This window comes from Ixodes scapularis, unplaced genomic scaffold (assembly GCF_016920785.2).
Source record: "Ixodes scapularis isolate PalLabHiFi unplaced genomic scaffold, ASM1692078v2 ptg001185l_1__unscaffolded, whole genome shotgun sequence".
In the NCBI taxonomy this organism is placed as follows: Eukaryota; Metazoa; Arthropoda; class Arachnida; order Ixodida; family Ixodidae; genus Ixodes; species Ixodes scapularis.
Window position 1 is genome coordinate 308,777 of NW_024610114.1, and position 23,845 is coordinate 332,621.

At 44.2% G+C, this 23,845-nt stretch overlaps 1 protein-coding gene across 2 annotated transcripts; it reads right to left on the reverse strand.

Moving 5' to 3' along the window:
- On the reverse strand, window positions 1-23,525 carry LOC8039745 (UMP-CMP kinase 2). 2 transcript variants are annotated; one of them, XM_040223739.3, is made up of 7 exons: window positions 23,326-23,525; window positions 12,772-12,877; window positions 7,838-7,984; window positions 6,666-6,803; window positions 5,889-5,968; window positions 4,748-4,847; window positions 1-1,825 (listed from the first exon to the last, which is right to left on the reverse strand). In XM_040223739.3, the coding sequence occupies exons 1-7, from the start codon at window positions 23,523-23,525 to the stop codon at window positions 1,787-1,789; spliced, it is 810 nt and encodes a 269-aa protein (XP_040079673.2). In that variant the 3' UTR covers window positions 1-1,786. The 2 variants fall into 2 exon arrangements, with proteins under 2 accessions (XP_040079673.2, XP_040079674.1); XM_040223740.3 differs by lacking the exon at window positions 23,326-23,525 and adding an exon at window positions 23,150-23,251.
- Between the last annotated feature and the right edge of the window lie 320 nt (window positions 23,526-23,845).

A 23,845-nucleotide genomic window follows, 5' to 3' on the forward strand; every position in this document is an offset into this window, starting at 1 on the left:
TGAGGGAGATGTCGTCGCAACTCGTTATGCAAAAATAGCGAGTGTTTATTTTACGTCGCAAAGTACGGGGACAGTCACCGTAACTACAAACACAAAACCTAAGGTGCGAAATTTGCACCCTAATCTCGTGATGTCTGCAGCGGAAATCTCAATTAACTAAAGAAATTGTACACTCCGATTCATTTTAACGCATGTGCGGCGTGCATGTGCAATTGCAAGCTCGAAGCATTGGAAAGTACCCCAACTGCTCGAGGACTTTCTAAGTGCGCATATACATTTTGAGACTAAGGGCTTATGCGTGCAGCCTTTGCAGCATGGGAGAAAGGGGCGTGTGGTTTATTCACGTGATTCCACATTGTATGAACTTCTATTTTGGTTGACAGTACTATTTTATCGGGAAATTTTGATTCCCAAATGTTCATTAATACTGTTACATTACTTTGGGGAACAAATTTAGGAGCAGCTAAACAAGAAATGTAGAAAAAATTTTCTATTGTAATAAATAGCGTCCTTAACACGGTAAGTACTCCATGATTTGTTCCGTTATAGTTGTCGATGTCTGGTCTTGAAATATCAATCAATGTCGTATTACTCATTTACAGGGTGCTTTTGCTTTACAGATTTATTTTTAGAAAAAGCCACTGAAGCTACACTTATGCGGTTTGTACAGGTGAGTTATACAGTCAGGGGGACAAAGTATATGTGGCTATTTGTAATGATCAGTCAGCTAATTAAGTAAAATTTGTTAATCAACTTTTTAATTAGTGAAAATAGACATGTGGTTCCAATCAGAAACTTGCTGAGCGTCATCGAAAACCACTAAATCAACTCGGTTTAGAAGGATATAACACAGGGGCAACATTCTACGGCATTCAGTAAAAACGCTCCATTTGGACGCATTTCTAGGTTTCGGTTTCTTATCGGAGCGCATCTGTGTGCCCGCGGTCCTGCTCCCCAATGGCCGAGATGCAAAGACACCCCCTTGCCCCCCTTGCAGGGTGGAGAGAAGTATGGCGTACGCGTGATGAGTGTCTCAGCCACTGGGGAGCAGGACCGTGGGCGCAGAGATGTGCCCCGATAAAAATCCGAAACCTAGAAATGCGCCGAAATCAAGCGTTTTTACAGAACGCCCCAAAATGCTGCCCCTGTCTTATATCTTCCTAAACAGTTGACTTAGTGGTTTTCAATGACACTTAGCAAGTTTCTGAATGGCCGACCCATCGTTACGGTTAGCCCTCTATACTATGTCCCCCTGGCCATATAACTCACCTGCTAAAACTGCGTAAGTGTAGCTTTCACGGATTTTTTTTTTAATCAAATCTGTAAAGCTTTAAAGAAACACTCTGTATGGAGGCCAGTCTTCAATATTTTTGACACTCGCAAATTACCGTCCAGTACAATTCCTGAAAACATTCTACACTAATGCAGTCATTCAGATAGAAATTATACTACATTTTAGATGTATAGTCATTCCAAAAACTTAAGGCTTAAAAAGCCCGCTAAAAAATATAAACTCTGTATGGGCAAGCGAAAAGATTCAAAGGTCAAGGGCTCAATGCCACGCAGCAAATGCAGTTCCTGGGTTTGACAATGACACACCGAAAGCTTTAGCCGAAGAGTGCACATGTAAAAAATTCAAAAAGAAAAGGTTTTTGGCATGTTAAACAAAACTAAAACAAAGCGAACCAAAAAAAAAAAAAGAATTTCAGTAATTGTGCATATTCAGCTTCCACAATTCCATCCAGATGCAGAGGTTATACACAAGCGATGAAGCCGGCTACAGAGTCTAGAGGCAGTCGAAGTGTTTTGCAACACCCTTGAAGACCTAGAAAGGAAAAGAAGAAAGGACGGGCATTAGGAATCGCCGCCAAAACCTTCTTTCGATGGAGCAAAACATAAATATAGGCAAGCAGTCACACTTTAACCCTTTAAACCAAGTGTACTCGTGACGGGGTTTCATTTTTGTCTCATCGTGTTGCCTGTTTTTGGCAAGTGAGATTTGCGTTTAGGCAATTTCTGTTTCGGTTTGCTTTCTTGTTCTTTGTCGTTCAACCTCGCACTTCATGGCAGACACGGAGATCTGCAAATCACTAATGAACTCTGAATCCAACGACTGTGAAAATGAGGGAGTTACAGTTCTGAATAAAGAAATTGCGGGGTAAGGTCACCCGAAAAGAATTCCCTCAGGCTGCGAGGTCAAAGCCCCATTTTTCAGCGTACTTAGTATTGAAAAATACAGTGCAAAAAAAATGTCCTAGGTTGGAGGCATGCAGGTATTAAAGGGGGGATGCAACATCTCTTGTACTTTCAATAAATACAGCTTAATATTTCTTCTCAACATTTATAAACTATGAAGCACAATTTTCTTCTTTCCATGCAACGGCAGTTGCAGAAAAAAATTGAGAAAAATCGAACAAGTGGCCATGTGACCCGGAGCCGATTATATGCACAGGTTCTTGAAGAATGCGTCGGAGAAGGCAGCCTGGCTAGCTGCAATTTCTGGAGGGTTCTGATCGAAGTCCTTTATTTGTTTTTAATACTTTGTCGACGAGGATTATGAGGTCAGCCCAAACGTCTCTAGAGTGTTGGGGGTTCAAATGGTACCTCGGTTGAGGCTGGTGTTGCCGAAAGTTGCGACACCAGCCTCAATCTGCTCTGAGACGTTTGTCGTTCCGACAAACTTTCCGCAGCAGGTCACACCACGCGATGCAAAACGCCCAAGGCGAGAGGTAAGTCTAGCAAACATAGAGAGCTTCGTCCAATTCCCCGGCTCCCCGATCCTCCTCACTGCTACAAGTACAGAGCGCGACACTGTTAGCACGAACAAGCGATCGCTGGTTTTTCCAGTGATTTCAATTTCACTTCCAGTGATTTCAAAATCACTGGTTTTTCCAGTGATTTCGTGGTTTCAAACCAGCGATCGCTGGTTTGAAACCACGGGATGTCATCCAAGTTATTATTGCTATGGAAAGAGCAAATTTACCTTAGTTCTATAATGTAAGCGATTAAATTTCATGCTCGCTAATACTATTGAGAAGTAAAACGCAAAAATGTGCCAATGTCATGTTCGCACTAACAGTGTCGGATAAAAAGCCAGGAGGTGACATCACTTTAGGACTCCAATTTTCAATATTTCAAAAGAAAGGGCGTAGTGCATGTGAAATTGCGTTAAAAAACATGTTTTACAAATAAAGCTATTAAATATTATAGAAATGCCACTTACAAAGCTTCTAAATTTCATAATTGATTATGTCACAAATAAAAAAAAGTGAGGAGCTGAAAAAAAAAAAATAGCATTAAAAAAAAAAAAAACTCGCACGCCTCGAGATTTTTTTTTTCTTTTTTCTTGTAATATATCTTGTGTTTACGCCTTGCATCGTTTAAAAAAAAAAAAAAAAAAATCTTTACAGTGCCAGTGCCTTAAAAGGAAGCTGAAGTGGTTTTGAATTCAATGAAAAACACTTGATTTGTTTTAATCCGACTCCAAGCACCGCAAATATCACAAAAAGTAGGCTATTTCATGCCCGCATAGCATAGCCTTTGAAATTGCATTAAAACCACGCCCCTCGGCGGCAATGGGAGAGGGCAGTAAAAGGCGAAAGGAAAACATGACGTCACGAAAGGTTCCTCGCACGTGCTGCTCGGCTCGCAGAGCCAGCGTAGTGCATCGTCGATACTGAGCTAGTTGGTGATTCATGCTTCTGAAAGATGCCAGTTGAATGTAGGAAGATTTCAATTCGTCCATCAGGCCAAGAAGTTGCCAAATGTGAACTATTAAGTAGGGGAGACATGAGCGATAAAAACGGGCACCGCGCAATAGTTTTCGTGGCAACTTGAGTAGACGCTGCGGCATAGACCTATGCCATGCTGCCATGTCACAGCATCCGTGCAAGTTGCAGCGGAAATTTCTCCATGGTTCCCCTCTTTCATAGCTCGTATGCCCTGCTTGAGCCCTGTTGAGTACGCTTCTCACCTAGCACCTGTGCACTGTCGGGAAGCAACACCCGCGGAAGCAAGCTCTGTGGGTGTTATCGCTCTGCAGTGCACCGGTGCTTGGAAAGAAGCGCACTCAACGGGGCGGCGGGAACAGTAAGTATGAATTACACGAAAACGCCGTTGGAATTAAGCGGCTTATGAACACATTAAAAACATAGCGGGACAACCAAGGTTTGTTTAAATTGTTTGAATTAAGCAGGGGAATGAAATATCAGAGTTTGAATTTTTGCGAGCCTACTGTACAGCGTCCTCCGTGATCCATTTTGAGGCGAAATTAAATCGGTTCTCGTTGTTGTTTTAGTGTCAAGAATGGGAAAGAGGGCATGCCCACCCGTGTTATCAGTCTTCCTCTGCGGAGACAAGACTCACATAGGCTGGGAAAAACGAGAGAAAAGAAGATAAGAGAGGTGGTTCGAAATTTGGTCCCAAGTTTTAGTTAAAATAGGTAGACTATTGTTTCAGAAGGATTGAGGCATACAATATCTGGGCATATGGGTTGCGAGGTCGATAAAAGTGATAATGCGGGGACTGGTTAAAGACGTGTCACAAGGAACGTTGATTGCAAAACTTGCAGAAGAGAACGCCTCCCATTCTAGAATTCTAGAAGAAATAGAGCTTCCACTCCGATTCGGGAGTTTTTTTGATTACCTCGACTTTGAAAAGCTGGCATGGGGGTCGATTCTCGGGATTCCTCGGCATTTACCGAACACACGGAATCTTAATTATGACCAATTCAGCGTTAAAAACTCACCTCATCCGGGTCGTTGTTGCTGGTGTCTGCTCTCTTGACTAGGTCCATCTTGTCGTAGTACTGAATGATGGGCAGCGTGTCTTCGGTGTATGTGCGGAACCTGCACAAATCGATTCTTTTACATTCCGTCTTCGACTCCGTCAACTCTGCTCGGAAGGATGGTAGCGGCGTACATCCGATAATACGGAAAACTTGGAACATTCCAAACTAAACAAAAATGAATAAAGTTTACCAAAATAACATTTTTAACCCTTTGACGGTTAAGTTTTTTTTTCTCCAAAAAATGTTTTTCAGTGGTCAGGTTTTGTTCCCAAAAAAATAGTGTAAAGCAAAAGTCAATGCGCAGGTTTTCTTTCTTAATTATCTAGAAGGTGCACATGCCGTGCTTGCAAGCTCTTTGGTTTAGAAGCACGAAATTAAAATATTGATGGCGAAAAGTTGTCACCTTTCTTCAATTCGGTTCCATTTTGGCACACCTGCTTCTGCAATATTCCAGCGGCTTAAGATTACTAACATTACAGAGTTTCTCCGTCGGATGATACGCTCTCATCCTCTGTACTTAATTACGAAAAGCAGTGGAAGTCTGAATTGGAAGAGCCAAAGCTCCCACTGGCGCTACCATCAGGGCGCCGGTATGCAAAGTCAGCCTCACGTGTGCAGAGCGTTTAATTTGAAAACTATAAACTTCACGGATCACTGGTGGCAGTCGTCAGTGGCATCCACGACGGCTATGAGAATTAACCACGTCGCACCTCCGTCCTCAGGTATGTGATGGCACCATTCCACCCGCATCGCGTGACCATGCTACAGCTATCACTTTCGTTTCTTTGCACAATGTGGGCGAAAAATGTGACTTTTATGGTTCGCCAAAGACATAACAAATACCACCGCCTTTAGCGGTGCGTGTTGTTTTGCATTTAAACTGATGCTTTGAAATCTGTAATCATTGCCGTAGTGCATGTACAGCGATGACCGTCAAAAGGTGAACCTATATGAGAGTCTATTCGTCTCATGTACAGACTTCCAAAAGCTTTGTTACGTTTTCCGGACCATACATCTGTTTGCCGGGGTCCCCCCAAAAACGTATTAAGAAGGTTCTACTGCGTCGTAGTGATCGTTGAAGTCGCACGAGGAAGCTCACCGTTTCCTGAGGCTCTCCATGTTGTCGTCGGTGCGGCCACTGCCCTGTTGGCCTCGCTTTAGACACCGCTCCACGCACGTCTGTCATGCAATACGACACAGTAACTGCTTCAGTTAATTGATCAAGCATGTTTTTATTGTGCCCCCCCAACAGCTGGCAACCCTTAGGGGAATAGAACATCCATTAAGCGTAAGAAAAAAAAAAGTATGACAACCAAGTAATCATGAGTGCCGTATAATACCGAAGAAGCGCCCACCCCACTTCCCCTAAATACTGGGTTAATTTTAGGCATGGGCGCTTGTCGAATAAAATTGGGTACTTAACATATCATTTACAGAATTCCCAAGTTTGAGAAATGTTAACAGTGGGCGCTTGAACGAAGGGGGCACTTCTGAGCAGTTATTTGGTTGGTGCATTATTGCCTTCAGAGCGGCAATTAGCCAGGGTATGCCCATCAAGCATATGCAGGATTCATACACATTTGCTAACCTTAAATATAGAGGGTAGTGAATTTATGGGGTGCCAGTAGGCGAAATTGAAAGTATTCCCAATGTTGTTTTTTTCTTCCTTAATCATCGCCATTCTCGCTTCGTACTGTTCCTACGCAGAATGGTGCCCTCTGAAAGAATTGGTTGCCTTTCACGATAGATGAGTTCCGTAATAAAACTCAACCTATGCATGAATAATCCTCAGCTAGGACAACTTAAAGTTTGACAAATGTCCCGTAGACGTCGACGGGATATCCGCGCCACCCGAGACACATTGCGACAGCCTCACCTGTTCGGGACACTCGAGGAAGAGCACAAACTGGAGGTGGACTTTGCCGCTCATCTCGTCGTTCCAGCCGTCCAGGTTGTCCTTGTTGCGGGGAAAGCCGTCAATCAGGAACTTGTTGGTCCCGTCCTTCTTCATGGCCTGAAACACAATGAAGCACAACCGCATTACAAATGTACTAGCACGCCAAAGGCAGTGGTAACTTGGGACGTGGCGTTGTCGTCTAGCGAAACTGCATCAGGTGGCACTTGAAAAGGATGCCTGTGCCGCCACGAGGTTCCGGCAGATCCCAGAGAGCCTCGTCCGTGCAACCATAGTGCCTCGGACACGTCTCCAACTGATGTGTTCAACGTATCCAAAAATATGTTCCTTTGATTTCCAGTCGACAAAGTTGTAGCAGTGTCACGTCGTTTTCGGCCGCGTTTCTGGCAGTGTTGCGGCGGCGATGGTGGATGCGGGAGATGTCTGTTCTGCTGCGGGTTGCCCTTCGACTTGGAGGCCGTCGGAACCTTCGGCAGCCGGGAGTTGTAACCCCGCAACGACTGTGGCGCCTGCATTCCCTCATACGTTTAGAGCCCAGCTCTTAGGCGCCCGTTTCCGGCTTGAGCGGTGCATTATGGGCCCGTTTGCATCATGGGCGCCCGTTTCCGGCTTGAGCGGTCAGCGTAACCGTGCAGTGCATTATGGGACGTTTCTCATGATGATGTCACACGTGACGTCACAAAGGTCTCCAGTGACGTCACAGATGACGTCACTGCGCTTTGCATTATGGGTAAATTTAACGGGGAAATTTCCCCTAAATGGGAGGCGAGCAGGAGAGGAGGAGGGGAGGGTACGGATGAGGAGGAGGGGCATACCTTCCTCCCCGTACCTTCCCCCCTCCTCCTCAAGAGCTGCAATCTAATTTGTCGTTACAGGGGATTGTAAGCGTCTTTCAATTTTTTGCCGGGACTTCTAGCATCGGTTGCGAGGATCGTGATATCCGACGACACGATGCGCAGTCTTCTGGGACGTCATTCCACTTTTGATGGAAGGGCAGGATAGGAAGCCGTACACACCAGTCAAAGAAGCATTCCACGTACCGTAACAACAAGGAAACAGCAATTTCCACTTTGTAATGTGAAGCTTCTGTGCTTTAAGGTCCACGTCGATCTGAGGGTCAACCACTGACTCACCCTGTCCAGGAGACTGCAGGTGATGGCCACAGGAACGATGGTCCCGTTCTTGATGTGCGTTGCGATTTCCTCGCCGTACGCCGAACCCGGCGTGCGCTGCTCTTCTCGCAGCAGCTCCCCCGCCGACAGGTGCTTGTAGCCAAATTTCTGCAAGTCGGAGAGAGAACAAAGGTTCTTTATTGTGCCAAGTCCCAGCACTCAATTTGAGGTTAGACCACCGAGCATAGATTTCCGCTCGGCCAATCGCCATTTGTATAGAAGGGCACTACGCTAACGTGTGTGACAAAACACTGAATTGGCTAGACAACACTAACAACTTGCACTCGCCATATTTTCAAATGTATAAATCTATTTTTTTTTTTAAATTTGTGTTGGTGTGTTTTATACGACGGTACGACTTCTATGCATTTTTTCCTTCGAGAGGAACCTTAAAGGGGAACCGAAAAGAAAAATAATGTTTTTTTTAAACAGTCTGGTTGGGACACCCGTGTCAAAAAATTAATTTTATGTGAAAAAATAATTCTTTAGAGCAATATTGACGGTGCGAGATTTATTTAAAATTCTGCGCGCAAAGGTCCATGACGTCAGAGGATGGTCATACACTCTCTCCACCTCAACATGATGGCCAAGCCAATCCACCTCTCCTCCATGCAACCGAAATGCCGAGAGAAAACAAGTGGAAAGGAGGTGACTACATCTCGCGCCGTCAATACTGCTCTAAAAAAAATTTTAACATAAAATTTATTTTTTAACATGAGTGTCCCAAGCAGACTTAAAAAAAAAAACATATATATATATATATATATATATATATATATATATATATATATATATATATATATATATATATATATTTATATATTAGTGGCCTTTTAAAGGGCAACTTTGGTTCTTTTTACATATTGGGAAAACAATGCAGTTCCCTCTATTATCACCAAAAAAGACCACACGTCACATATTTCAATCTATTTCCACCTAACAGTTGACGAAACTGGCAAACAATGTTTGAGGTGCGCGAAATTACTAAAATCTGCATAAGGCACGGCAAAGCCAACAGCGCAGTGAACACCACAGTATCGGCGCAGCCCACCCTGCACTACCTTCGTCGTGCTTGGGACCCTCGGGGAGATTTGTTTGCTTGTTTTGTACTATTTTAAAGAGAACCTACAGGCAGCACTAGCAGCGCGCTCATCATTCACCACGTGATTTGTAGAATGTGCATGCGCCTGTGTGCTCCGCTTGCGAGCATGCATCATCGCCAGAAGTGTCTGTCGTGTGCGAGAAAGCCAGTTTGTGACGTTGAGCATGGCATACTTCTACAAGCCTGTCACGACATACTATTCACGTCTGGTTTACTTAACCTCATTTTCTAGTTTTCAAAGCAAGCCCTTGGAAAAACTTGACATCTGTGCTAAAACACAAGCTGCGGCCGCGGTAGTACGGGTGTCGTTGAGTGTAGCAGACTACCGATTGTAGCAGACAACACTTCCGCCTTTGTGCCAAGCTGCACCGGGTATGTGGCATCACGATTTGTTGGTGGTTAGAGATGCAGGTGATGACACAGGAGCAATGTTGCCCGGCGCAGGCAGGGTTTCGGCTTTGGTTTGTGGTGAGCTTTAAATGAAGATTGCACAAAAAATATTACACTTGACATAGTGACATATTACAATGACATAGAACCGTTTATTACTGCTTTGAAATATATGATCAACCATTAACCCTATGATGACGAGTGTTGCCTACAGGCAACAAACCACATAATAATTTTTTTTTGTTTAAAAGTTTTGGTTTTATCACACTTTTTTAATCTCGTAGTCCGGCAAGTCTTGAAGATTGAAACTACAGAGCCATCTAGTGAACAGATACGCAAATAGTTGACGAGAAAAAAGAAGTTCGGGGCACCAATAGGCAGCAACCGAGAACGGCGGAACGGCGAAAAATATGAATAAGTGTTTTTCTCTTTCCAGAATATTTTACGATATGTGACCAGTTGACTTGAGGCTATTGTATGTGCAGATATTATTGACATTTTATAGTAATCTATAGAGGTTACGTAAAGAGTGAATTCTCAAACTTTTGCCTGGTGTTGTCCACAGGCAACAAAGCTATAACTTGCAAATTTACCTTACAATGCCTCTTTAAGCTCTCTTCTTTCATTTGATCTTGTTAAATGTTAAAAGAAATGTTTTCAGCAAGTTTTGTACATCTTGTCATTAAAGTAAAACTGAAACACTTCTTTAAAAAAAAGAGTTAGAGGTGAATTTTGACGTATTCTTATCTCGTGAATCTGAATATCAAGTTCCTCTTCCCCGAAGATGTAACTAAACGAGAGAAAACATGAAAAACCTCCGAGCAGTCGTGACGCCAGAGTAGGACCATTGGGCCGCCAAGCGCGTGTTGCTCGTGTGGGCAGCGCATGAAATTGCAAGTTTGCCAGGAAACTGAAGCAGTAATGAAAGGTTCTATGTCATTTCTTTAAAAATAAATGATAATAATTTTCATGCAATCTTCATTTAAAGCTCACCACAAACCAAGCTTGTGACGGATCGCTACAAAAAGATTATTTGTAAATTACCATGCAACTGCGTTTCTGCATCAATTTCTTTGTTTTTCTTGTTTAGCGAAAAAAATTTGGCACAGGGTACATGCTGCAACGAAAAATATCTGTGCGAATTCGCCAAGAGGGTTGTATTTCTCGCAATTCGTCAGAAGTGTCTCCCACTTGTGCATATAGTTCCATCTGAATACAAACATGCAGGGTTGCCAATGCAATTTTGCTGCGCCGACCGTACACAAATGTATATCATTAAATCCCTAGCCAGCACCCACTCAAAATTTGGAGATAATCAAGTAAAACTGGGGGATGGGTGCTTCTTAGGTCAATCATATGTATAGACACGTCCTTATGTATTTTCCGAATGTTCAAAACAATTAGGAGGTGGGCGCTTATTGTGGAATAAGAGAAAGCTCGGTATTTCACGGTAAGTGCAACTTGTACTAAGGTACAAAAGTGGGTACTATATACCCACTTTTTTGTGAAAATTCCCGTTCACAGGGGACTTAGAGAATGGAAGATACAGTAAATATGCAAACAAAGACAAGGAAAAATGGATGGGATATGTACACAAAACGACACTGTTAGTGCAAACAAGCCCATTGCCGATTTTCTGTTTTTCTCCCAGTACTCCCCCCCCAAGCGAAACCTGAAGAAGCGCCAAAGTTATGTTCATGCTAACAGTGTTGTGCAGTGCACAACAGAGGGCCCTGAAAAACTGTTAATATGCTGACTATCTGCAGTTTTTCCAAAATTATTGATAGCTATGAGAAGCTTTTTTTTTTTTTTCTTTTTGCATTCCTAATAGCTTTGAGGAATTTAAGAAAGCTTCATTTAAAACTATCTGAATACTATGTAAAAGCTCTTGAATATCTATCAAACAACTTTTAGAAAACAGCTGAAAATTTGAAGTATTTATTATTAAAAAGAATAACTACTCTCAAACTACAAAATACTTTTCGGAAAGCAAAAAAGTAGAAAGCCTTACAGAAAACTGCATCAAAGCTACCGAAACTCTAGGGAAAAAAAATGAAAGACAACTTGAAAACAAGAGGAAAAGTATGAAAATACTGATGGAAAACTATAAAGTTACAAAAAAAAAAAAAAAAACAATTGTCTTGTCACATGTGCAAATGAAAGTTAATATTTGCATTCAACGTCATAAAGATGAATTAACAGAAAACTATAAAGCCCAAAATGAGTGGGAAAAAAAGACCAATCTATTGGTTTGTTTTTCTACCTCGGGATTTATCGCAGAATTTACGATATAGATGCTAGACAAATGAAAAACAAACCAATCTATTGGTTTGTTTTCCTACCTCGGGATTTATCGCAGAATTTACGATATAGATGCTAGACAAATGAAAAATAATTCACAATGCCGTCGACCGGGATTCACTGAACAGTGCAACACCAGCTCAACTTACATGACTCTCTAAGCTTTTTATTGCCAAAATTGACACAAAAAGCCATCACTAAAGTGAACCCAATTTTCAAACCAGAGACTTTTATATTTTACAGCGCAGCTGTTTATGGCTAGGGTTCCGTGGATTTTTCGTGAGAAGTGACTAAAGACTTCACGCTCACACCGCCGCACGCCTTCCCTGTATAAAATATTCTAAGTAAATAACAAAAACAAAAGTGCTGACTAATACGCGTGCAAGATGCCATTTGTTTTAGGCTTTTGCTTTAGGACAGTTGTTGCTGCGATGCCGGCACGTGCGGTACGTGGAACACCATTCCCTCCATTCTCCTTGATGTTTGGGTAATTTAGCAATAGGTCTATTCAGTAGATTAGTTATCAATAGGCACCCTTTTCAAGATCAGTAGACTCTCAGGTAGATAATAAAGGTTTCTCAAAGATTTGCCGCTGTGCGACCCGCGTCGGCCATGTCTACGCTCGCACCGCCCTCTCTTGGTCGTTGTTCCAAGCGCTTGCGTGCCTAGTTTCCTTTCCTTCCGCTCTCCCAGGGGTGGCTGCCCTGCTGCATGTGTTTAGCTTCCTCCCGCTCCTCAAGGCAGGTCTGTCATGTGCTAAACAGCTTGGCTGGTCATCGACCTTCACAAAGTGGAATGGCTCATGATTTAATTATTTACTAATAATGTAATGTTGTATGACCTTGAGGATAAATAAATAAATGTGCAACTCAAAGGGCTTAATGAGACAGGTTGCTACCTTGTTCCTCACAGGACCCACTACAACAACTTTGCTATTACTATTACTGCAAAAAGGTCTTCTCCCAAGCAGTTGTGTCACCTTACGAAGACCTCAGTTGTCTATGGCTACCAGAATAAGCGACGACACTGAGCGTGACAGCACACACGGGATGTCGTGTCCCGTGGATGTCCCGCGGACATAAGCGGGACGTCCCCGTCGTACCTCCACAATCTTCTGACACTGGGTGCCTTTCCCAGAGCCCGGGGGTCCCAGCACAAACACGACGTTGGGCTTGCTGCCAGACATGGTCAGGAGGCCGAACGCTCTTCTGGAAAGGCAACGGGATGGCACACGCAACATTTGGAGGATTATCGAAGCACCACTGTCGTGTCGCAGTGCTCGATAGAGCATCGCGATTCGTGATTGGAGTAGTTGGTTCATACTGGAAACTAAATAAATAGAATGAATAAGACAAGGACGACAAAAAAGCACACAAACTACAAAGACTGCCAGTAAGCACCTTGTTTCGCACTTGTCAAGTTCACATTATTTAATTATGCTTATGCCCACCAACAGGAACATGCCTTCCTGGTGGTACATTGCAATGTAGCGCAAAACACACAGACACACACACAAAAATACAGCACAGAATAAAAATAAATCTGCATATCCTAAGACAGTCCTGGCACCAAGTTTTACAGCGGAACTGTTAGGCCTCATTCACACAGCTGTTTTTTCACCCGGCCCAGCGAAAGCGCCGGCCGTCCTTTTCGCCGGCGGAGAGGGTGTTGAGATCGGTTTCCGATCAAAATCAGGTTGCCGGACCCGAAATGGGCCAAACGAGGATGTTTAACGTCCCCAGCACCGGCGGGAGACCAGGAATGCCGGCGTCCCACCCCATCGAGGGACGGCCAATCACAAAATCGAAAACTTTCGCTGAGTCTGGCGGATTCTCAAAAGTTCGGTGACCATGGGCATGGCCACGGCAGAGGGAATTGACCGTACTGTGCCCTAACCGCCCTAACGACGAAGCCGACGATACTAAAACACTCAGTTGGGAAACTCACCGTCGAAACTTGGGCCGCCGGCATCCACAGAGACCGAGCTAAATACGACAACAGCGCCACTCTTTATCATTTGTCTGTACTGGTCTGTACTGTGGTCACCTTGAGCTTTTAGAAAGCATATTTTTCCGTAAGAACAAACGGAAAAAAACTCTTTCTTGTATGAAATTTATTGAAGTTTAGTGCAAAATGGTGGGCACGTGATGTTTTTAAAATATTTAGTTTGCAGGGTTTGCGGCACAATTAATATTGTTTTTATACAACCGTACCTCAGCGGTGCTTTCAGGTAGCGCGTCCCGACCTAGGTGCATTTTAACTTCGGTAATAAGCCGCAGCGCGTCTGCTGGGGAGACGGGGCTGGCATCCCTTTAACCTCTTCGACTGTACCTGCTTCGGCGCCACAATGGCCGGTTAAAGCCAAAATAGAAGTAACGTGCAGTTCCTCGAGTGGCTGCTGTGGGAGAAATGGGGGCGTTGTGTTCGCCATTAGCTCGGTTCTCGAGGACAGATCAGGGCCACTTCTTCAGAGCAGTCTCCATGGCAGTTTCCCAACTGAGTGTTTTAGTAACGTTGGACAAAGCAAACAAAGCTCGTTTCGGGAAGGAGGGAGGCCAGCAAGACGACGGGCGCATTGTGTGATGTTTACGGCTTTTGAACAACGGGCATACAGAGATTTGGATTTACCGCTGAGCTGCTGCTAGAAATGGTGGGACCACATCGGTTCCTTTGCGATAGACGTAAATGCGATTCTAATAGCAAGTTTGTTTCACACGCACTGGCACCGTTCGAGTTCTCTCCCAGAATGCATCGCACTCGCAGAGTGTTGCACAGAGAACTGGACTAAAACGAACTCGCCAGATAACCGAGTGCAGAAAACTAATGCTTCCGCCATCTATGTTGTAGAAAAGATACCAACCTCAAACCGAAACTAGCGTCTTCCTGTTCGGAGTGATGGGTAGGAATGCGAGAGTGCAATCACTACCAACGTTTATCTACAAACATTGGTCGCTGCAACCTGTAGTTTATATTTGCGACGACTTCAAGCAACTTGGCTGTCGTAGAGATAGTTACAGACGGCGTAAATTTCCACAACCAGCTGTCTACAAAGCAGCTTGTTGCGATCTCTTTATAACCGTTTACACTGAAGAAAACTGATGATGCTGTCCGAGCAGAAACTTGATCCGTTTGAGCATGGTTTTATGCGTGAACCACTGAAAGGGTGCGACTTAAAACTAGTCTGTTGGAATATCCAGCAAAACTTTCGTGCGACTTTCGATTTCGATCGTCATTACAGGTGGATCAGATATCAGCCTCAGTGAGGGCGTTAAGAACGAGCTTTCTCAAACAAAATACGACGGGGCAAGTTAGTTGACGCAGGTAAATGTTGCCCAAGCCTCGGGTAAAGTCACTATGTTTAGCTTTCTCTGATGCTTATAGTGCAGTCACAGGTTTCTGCTGGAAGAGTTTTGTCGACGAATGTTCAATTTTTCACCCGCACACGGACGGTGATAAACATCTCGGGGGCCGCTGATGCGTCTGTTCTGAGCATTTGTTTACACACTGCTATATTTCAGCGTGTGTACGGCAACAGAGCGACTTTAAACCTGCAAATAAAGCACAGTTTGTCAATTGCTCAATTCATGAAATAACAGACGCTCACAATTCAAGCTCGCATCTGATTCCGTTGCCCGCGGGACGCGATTTCTATCAGAAAATCTACTTTTTTTTCCTTTCGGTTCCGCAACACATTGTAGCAGACGAACCCTCGTCATCTGCTCCCGCTCCTCGCCGGAGCGAGGCATGACGGGATTGCATTTTGGCGCACTCCCGATTTTCTCGGTGCAGCGAGTGCATGCACGCGTGGGGTGCCAGCGCTGAAACGAACTCGGAGAGTGCAGCCACTCGTGGAGTGCCGGCCGAAACGAACCCGCTCCACGCTGCGAGTGGGCACGCGTGGGCACGAGTGCCGTGAAACGAACTCACTATAAGGAAAAAGAGCCGAAGAAAGAAAATATGGTCGTCGATCATTGCGAACGAAATGCGGCGTAAGGAGTGATTGATGTGAAACGTGCTCGCAGTGGGTCTTGTCGCTTTTGTTTCGAAACGTGGAGACAAATAAAATAAATGTTTTGAAACATGCAAGATCGTTAGCGGCGACCCAAACGCAAGCTCCAAGGAACAAAATAGTTGTGGCTGCGTCCATCGACGCCAATCGTCCGCTACATTTGGTGGTCGACGCCGCTACAAAGCAGCCACAAATATGGGATTACAAGATTGGTAGAAGAGATCGAGGGAAGTGTGAAACTGTGCAAGAAATAATAGGTTATACCGGCTATACAGTTTTACGGAATACAAACGTTCGACGCGGAATTTGAAAGGTGCAGAAAAATTTCGAAGCTAGGAGGCGCAAGCTACCGCCCAATATAAGGGAACACAGCCGTCAGCATCCATCTATTGCTATAGCCACCGCCGGCAGCTCCGTCGCCGCTGCTTCAAACACTCTCCGTCCCCGCACCGTCCCGTTTTCGGCACGGCGCCCACGGCGCTTTCGCCGGGACGGGGCGAAACGCCGGCTGTGTGAATGAGGCCTTACGGGCTAAATTTCCCAGGATCATGTTTGTCCGCACAGAAACGTCGACACAACACTCTGGTTGCTGCCGTCGCTCATAGATGGCGATAGCTATCCACAGTGTTGTGTTTGCTGGTTGTCTGCTTGCCGTCGTCGCTCGTAGATCGCGGCAACCTTTCGAGCCTTTCCACTCTGGCATGCCGACTTGCAGACGGCCATTACTTCATTCCCACTATAGTACAGCTTCACTGGTCTTCCTTCTTCACCAGAGTGAAAAGGCTGAAAGTCTTTTCAAAATAACTGACGATGATGAAACACCGTTAAACGAGGCTTTCGTGTGAGTGAGAAGCGAGAGCACCCACCAACATTAAACAGTTCCATAGACCTTCAAAGATCAAGAAGACACACAACAGCTTGTGGTGGATAATAAACACGAGCAGGCTATTTTGCCATTTAAAAGTTTGCGCAAAAATAACAAATCACGAAGGTCTCTTCTTTCGGAAAGTTTACCCAGTTTACTTAGTGGCCAGTCATAGCAATGACAACATTCCTTTCCAAGGTATTGGTCATAAACTAAATGAATAAAGTGTTTAGGTACAGCACTGTTTCATTCTTTAGTGGGCCCACAGGCTCTGCTTCACTTGAAAGGCCGGTTCAGGGTTTTGTGTCTCAGTGCGACCAACTGCGTAACACTGCTTTTGACAAGATGATGCACTGGCGCCGTCCATTGCCAACTTCTGGTCCTAATTTAGGTTCTGCAGCATTTGCGAGATCGAACCACAGTATACGAGAAGAGGCCACCCATAAGAGTGTCAGAATTATTTGAAGCCTACGATGAAAAAAACGATCTGCAAGAAAACCAGAAAATGTTCGCAGACCGGAAGTGGGCCAGGGCCACCCGACAGATAGCGCCAGTGGCATCCGCAGGATTCCGTGTTTTCAGAGTTTATTTTTTGTCAAATTCAAAGTGTGTTTTTCGGTTTATTTTTGAGCTGGAAATTCAGGGTTTACCAGAGTTAGTTTTTTGTTAGATCTCCAACTTTCCAAAATTCAAAGTTCAATTATACCCTGCTCTTCCTTTTTTTTTTCTTCAATATAAGAATGTGTTTTGATAAGAACATACACTAAATTTATACAAAAAGCACCTGTATCGAAATATATTTCTGCAGCTGCATTTGCCATTGGCACCCTTGCGATTGGCAGTACTAATTGTCCCACTAACTGAACGAACCTTGACGATAAATAAGAAACTTTCTTCTGTCAATAGTCCAAAATTAAAAAAAAATAGAAAACTGAATTGGCTGTCACTTAGAACCACTAGGCCGGTGCCCTGACAATCTTTATTTGTAACATACCAAATTACGTCTTTCTTGGTTTTTATTTGGCTTTGAAATTTTGAGTTTTTCAGATAAATCAGAATTTACGAAAATTTCACCAGTGACTGTTTTTCCAAGTTTATCGGATTTATCCGATAAGCCAGAATTTTTATTATCTCGTCATAAGCAGTCACAAGCGGTCGGTCAGACTCAAACTAAATGTTTCAACTGGCTTTAGGACGGACTGCAGCCAATCCAGAGTTGCAAATGTATCACGTGACGTGACCTCGCTAAGCTCAACCAGAAGGTCACGCGACCTGCACTCGTCGCTAGATTGGCTTCGATAGATCCTAGTGTTTGCCGCAGTCGACCTCAACGTTCCTGCGAGTTCACGAGAGCACGTGTCTAAGATAGCGAGGCTGCGCCCATACCCCACTTTTGAAACGTAAGCGAAGGACACGCGAGCGCCCAGTTGAGCCTACAGGGTTCACCTAGCCAACCAGGATGCTCCCCTTTCCCCGTCAACCACTTCTTCGAGCATGCCTGTGCATAGCAGCAAGGCCCAACACACGTGCACCAGTGTAATGCGGTGCAGCTTGACATGTGCGCGCTGGTCCAATGTGGCGAGGCATACCTCATCATGTGCCACTTTTGCACTTTCACTCTTGGACTTAACAAGATTACCTCCAAATTTTGGGTGGGTGCTTGCTCTGTTTTAAGGTAGGCAAGTCTAAAGTCCTTCTCATGTCCACTAGTCAAAGATCCCCGATTACTTTAGCTGTATGGGTGTTTATACGACAGCGAGTCGGTTTTGTTGTAAATGTGCCAACTTATTACTAGGCTGTAGGCATGCAACTTAAAGCAGCACAACTAGAAACCTGCGCTCTTTAACATGCATTACAAGGTAGTGCGACGCCTCTATATATTTATACCGGCGGGAAGAAAAAGCAAACGTGCAAACTCAATAAAAGGCCTCTCCGGCCTAAAAATAGCAATTGTACGCCTTGCGAAATTTTCTGTACCTTCAGTTATGCTGCCCAATCAGCAAAACTAAATAACTACGTAAAGTTGAGATGCCGAAGCACCATCAAAGGCAGGAAGCTCACGATGGAGGCAGGACAACCGAAGCTCCTCCCCGTCGTTCTCACCTCCTCCATGACCAGAGTGTTCTATATTTTCACTTAGTTGCCTTTGTGTGGCTTCAAATAAACTTCCATCATACCTGGATGGTGAACTGAAGTACATTAGAAAACAAAAAAGTGTGTGTGTTGCATACATTAGACAAAGCGTGGAGGTAACTCGCCAGTTGTCATGCATCCTTCCTTCCAAAAACTGTTATAATCTTTCCCCAGATTTTTCGGACCTTTCAGTTCAGCGAAGCATTAGGTGGGAATTAGGTGAAACATTATTTGAATGCTGGTGAGTGCAAGCCGAATACTATTCTTTTCAGATTATTAATTCAATAGCACTTCAGCCAGTCGAAATCATTTAAAAACACAAGGAAGGGGCGTCGGGAGTCTATAGTCTTTAACGTCGTAATAAATGGATGGGTGCCAGAATAATGCAACATGAATATTCCTTTGAGGCAAGAAAGCTGTTTGTAGTTACCATTCTCGATTCCTGGCACGACCTGCATCAAGAAGTCTCGAACATCATTTTGGTAAATGAATTACATCATAAGCATCCCAACATTTTCTCTCCTTAATTAACTTCAAAATTTCATTTGGCTGGGCACTGCACTGGCATGCTTATGCATCTATTCATTTATGAATTAATTAATACTGCCTTGTCCTCTGTATACATAGTTTTCACGGACGTCACTGCCGGGGCTTACGGGATATGTCGCTGCCATCACCGGGTACTGACATAGTTTCGGTTTCAAGCCACCGCCAGTAACGCTGCCCGCCGCTGCATCGTTATCGGTGCGTGTTTCCTTCTTTCGTGTTTATGTGTTATGTGCACTTGCGGTCATAGTGGTGCAGTAATGCCAGTATGCGCAATGTTCGGTTGCCACAGCATATGCAAGTCCTCCGCAAAGGAGTGTAGCACAATGCCAAATATAAGGCTGCAGTTTGCCAAAAGTGATAAACAAACAGTTTGAGAGCATAAAACTGCTGTCCCAGGAACACAGGAGCTTTCGGCTGGCTCGCATACATGGGTAGAATTTGAAGAACCTCGGCAACGACAATGTCTGTGGTCGTTGCTTCATTACCGTTAAGGAATACATGCGTCATCCGTAATACATGGATTTTGGTAAACAGTGCATCACGTCATAAGAATCCCAACATTTTCTCTCTCTAATGAACTTCAAATTGTGGTTTACATAACTTACATATACACTCTGCGCATTTTGCCACAGCGGCTAGGGCAATTTTACAGTGTCTGGTAGTGTCAAGCAGCAAGAACTGACAGACCTCCTTCTAGATGATGGACAACCACTGCCACTTTCTCTGCTCTTACCTTTGTTGCCGAGCTTCCTAACCTCTGTGGTATCTGCAGGCCACTTGTCTCGATATTGTTTCGGCGGTTGCGCGAGTTTGTGCAGCTCAGATGCTGCGGCTTTTGATGCCTCAAGTACAAGCACACCCTTTAACGTAGAGGCGAACCATTGACCCTCATGGACGGTACGAACACCGACCAGGCTCCCACCCAGCATCTGGGCTACGAGCGCGGTGAACAATCTCCAACCTTAAAGAGGCTTTCCGGTTCGCATAATGCATTTTATGAATCTCGAGTTGAAATGTTTAGTTCAGTGATCCTGCATTTCGGATGGAAACTTGTTGTTGTAATTATGCACGTTGATGCCGTAACATACACACAATACACGCGCAGTGGTGATGTCATAGTCGAGCAGTACAAGAGTGGCGGCAGCGTTCGCGTCTGTTTCTCTGTACCTGGTAATGGCGGCCGGTGAGTGGAAATAGGGGAAGTGATGTCACGTGAAAACTACGTATACAAGAGAAAGAAAAATGATAACAATGATGTTTACAAGAGAGAAAAGAAAAAGATACATTGATGGAGTTGCTGAAGCATGGTAAGCATAAGCGTCAGCAGAGAAAAAAAAGATACATTGATGGAGTTGCTGAAGCATGGTAAGCATAAGCGTCAGCATCGCAATAGGCCTTCTTAAAATACTTCCTAAAACCGTTCAAGTATCCATATACGCTGATGATATCTGTTTCTGGGCATGCAGTAGGTCTCTATACATAAACAAAGCAAGACTACAGAAAGCAATAAACATCACAGAACGCTACCTCCATGAGCGGGGTTTGATATATCACCGGACAAATCAGCAGTGATGGCATTCAGCAGAAAACACACGGACAAACCCAATCGTGATCGATGGAAAACCAATTCCTTACGTCACTGAACACACATTTCTGGGTGTCACTCTCGACAGGGAACTGACATGGAGCCTCCACAGAAAGCACCTAAAGAAAAAGCTGACCTCGTTTATTGATATAATCAGAATAATTAGTGGAACTAAATTGGAATGTTCTGTCTCTGCGCTAACGGCCCTATACAATGCTTTGTTTCTCGGCCTTATGCGCTACAGTCTTCCTGTTATGCATAATGTATCATGGTCTCTTCTTAAAGAATTAGAAAGCGCCCAAGCACAAGCTCTTCGAGCTTGCTTAGGACTGCCGAAATACACATCGAATGTGGGAACTCTGGCTGAAGCACAAGCAGTTTCGCCCGCCATTTTAAGGACACAAGAAACGTTGCCCGAGCTCATCTTTGTCACAAAACTCGAATACATAATCATCTAGCAAATATCTCAACAGAGAGACCATCCTCAGGATTTGCCCAAGTAGTCACGTTTTTGCAGGATTATATCCTCAGATCATTTGAAGCGGCTACAATTCCAAAATATCTGCCGTGGAAGTACCCCCCACTTAGAAATCAGAACAAGTATCCCAGGGATCACTTCGAAAACAAAGATGCTTGTGCCGGTGATCACCCAGATTGCTCTTGAGTACATCAATAAATCATACAACTCATTCCGCCACATCTTCACTGATGGCTCCACAATGGCGTCATCATCGGCTCTGGGAGTCTACATTCCTTCTATGAGAACATCCATAAAAGCAAAGCTGAGCCACGTGAGCTCGAGGCAATTCGAGCAGCAGAGACACAAACGGGAATTGAAAAACCTCAATTTTGGGCAATATTTGTTGACTCGAAGCCTGCTCTCTACACCCTCTTCTCGATGAAAAAAAGTAGCCTATATCTACAACTTGCACAAGATATTTTGGAAGCAGCTCGCCAAGCTTCGTGCCAGGGACACCAATTTATTCTACAGTGGGTTCCTGCCCACTCCGGAGTAACCGGAAATGTTCTTGCCGACAGAGCTGCTAGAGATGCCCACAAAAGGATTATTATTGTCTCTATTCCATTCTCGACACCACATTCAAATAGCATGATAAAAAACAGCGGCCAAGAAATAACATTGTCTCTTTGGGAAAACCCTAAATACCACTACAGATATCTTTACAATATTGATCCTAAGCTACAGTTTCGGGCTCCACGAGGTTTACCAAGACAAATGGAACCGTGCTACACCGCTTGCGGCTTAAAGTTGCGTATATATATATATATATATATACTAACAGCTACCTTCACAAAATCGGAAAAGCTCAGTCTCCTGAATGTGCATCCTGCGGCGGCGTCCATAACATCCAACACATAGTCTGCGAATGCGAGGAGTACAGCCATGAAAGGCAGTTAATGAAGAAAAACCTCAATATCGAAGAGGAATAACAAATAAGCATCGACATTGTATTTGGTCCCTGGATGACATCTTCTGACGGTTATAAGGCCACAGAAGCTCTCCTGAAGTTTCTGAAGAATACTCGTTTACAGCATATGCTCTAGTGTTCTAAAGCGAACTGAAGTGGTAAATGACGCTTGCCACTGAAACACTCACATCTACAATTAATTTTATTTTTTACCTTGTATCACTTTTTTTATATTCTCTTATACATCCTTTATATTAATTTTGTTTTCTTACCTTTCTCTACTCCTTTCTACTTTTTCTTTGTTATTCCGTTCATTACATAGCAAACCAGCACAAGGCGCTGGATGACATCACTGTTTTAATAAACGCCTACTTCTCTCTCTCTCTAAAGCACTGCAAATAACTGGGGGAAAGGTAATGCGTGTTATTCGATCGTCATTCTCTCCACCCATTTCTTTTTTTTTTTAACAGTAACATAGTAGAGGGTCCTGATAGTAATCAAGCTACATTGGTCAAACACTACAACCACGTTCTCACTGGTCCAACGGGTCCAACATAAAAAACACACGTTCAAAGTTAATAGTTTTGTTCTCACTGATCCAAGCTAACGAACATGATCCCACTGATCCAAGCTAACGAACATGTTCCCACTGATCCAACATAACGAGCACGCGTTCAACGTTTACTGTGTTGTTTCCTCGTATTCTTGTTTTGTCATGCTCAATCTTCAGTTATCAAACCACGATAGAACACAACGGAACGTGGGAATAGGGTGTGGACGGTGTTGACGTGTAACACACAGAGTGCATGCAGCGATTGCCGCGCAGGCGCCCCGAGCAAGCGTCGCCGGCATGTTTCGAACTCAAGACAGAAAAGAAAGCGCAGCAGAGGCAAGAGAAAGAGGCAGGCTTACTTAATAACAGACATGAAATCCATGGTCTTCCGAACCCGTCGGCTAAAAGAGGAGAAAGAAAGAACAGACATGCTGGATGGAAAGTGCCCAAGCAGCCAGAGTGAATTAAAAGTCCAGCGAAGTCGTGGTGAACCATGCGAGAGATGTGCAAAAGCGATCGTTGGCGAAATCCATACCGTAGTAGCCTTTCCGGCGAGTATGTGGCGGGGCTGAGAAGACACCAGCTTGAGCGACCGCTCGTCGTTCGCAAAAAAGACGCGAATCCTCGTAACGTTTGTAATCCTTTTAACATCCGCAGCAGCGCAGGGAGGCAAGGTATATGTACATGGGTAGCGAACTGCATAGAAGCCCACATGTCGAAAAAATGGCGGCCCATGGGGCTGCTTTAGCGCCATCTATGAGTCGTGGGGACACTTCCGGCGGAACCAAAAATCAACAGGAAATGACGACACTTCCGGAAAAAACGTGACGTCATGCGTGCGTGCGGTTTGGCGCGAAAATTAAACAAAAATAATTCCAGAGACCAAGGGTAAATAAACGACATGTACACTAAAACGTCTCAAACATAGCTCCGTGTTTGAGCTCTGTTTGATACTTTTTATTGTATATGTCGTTCTTTTTACCTGCAGTCTCGGGTTTTTCTTGGGGTGTTTACACTTTGTGTTTACTCTATACTGGAATACAGGATCGCTTACG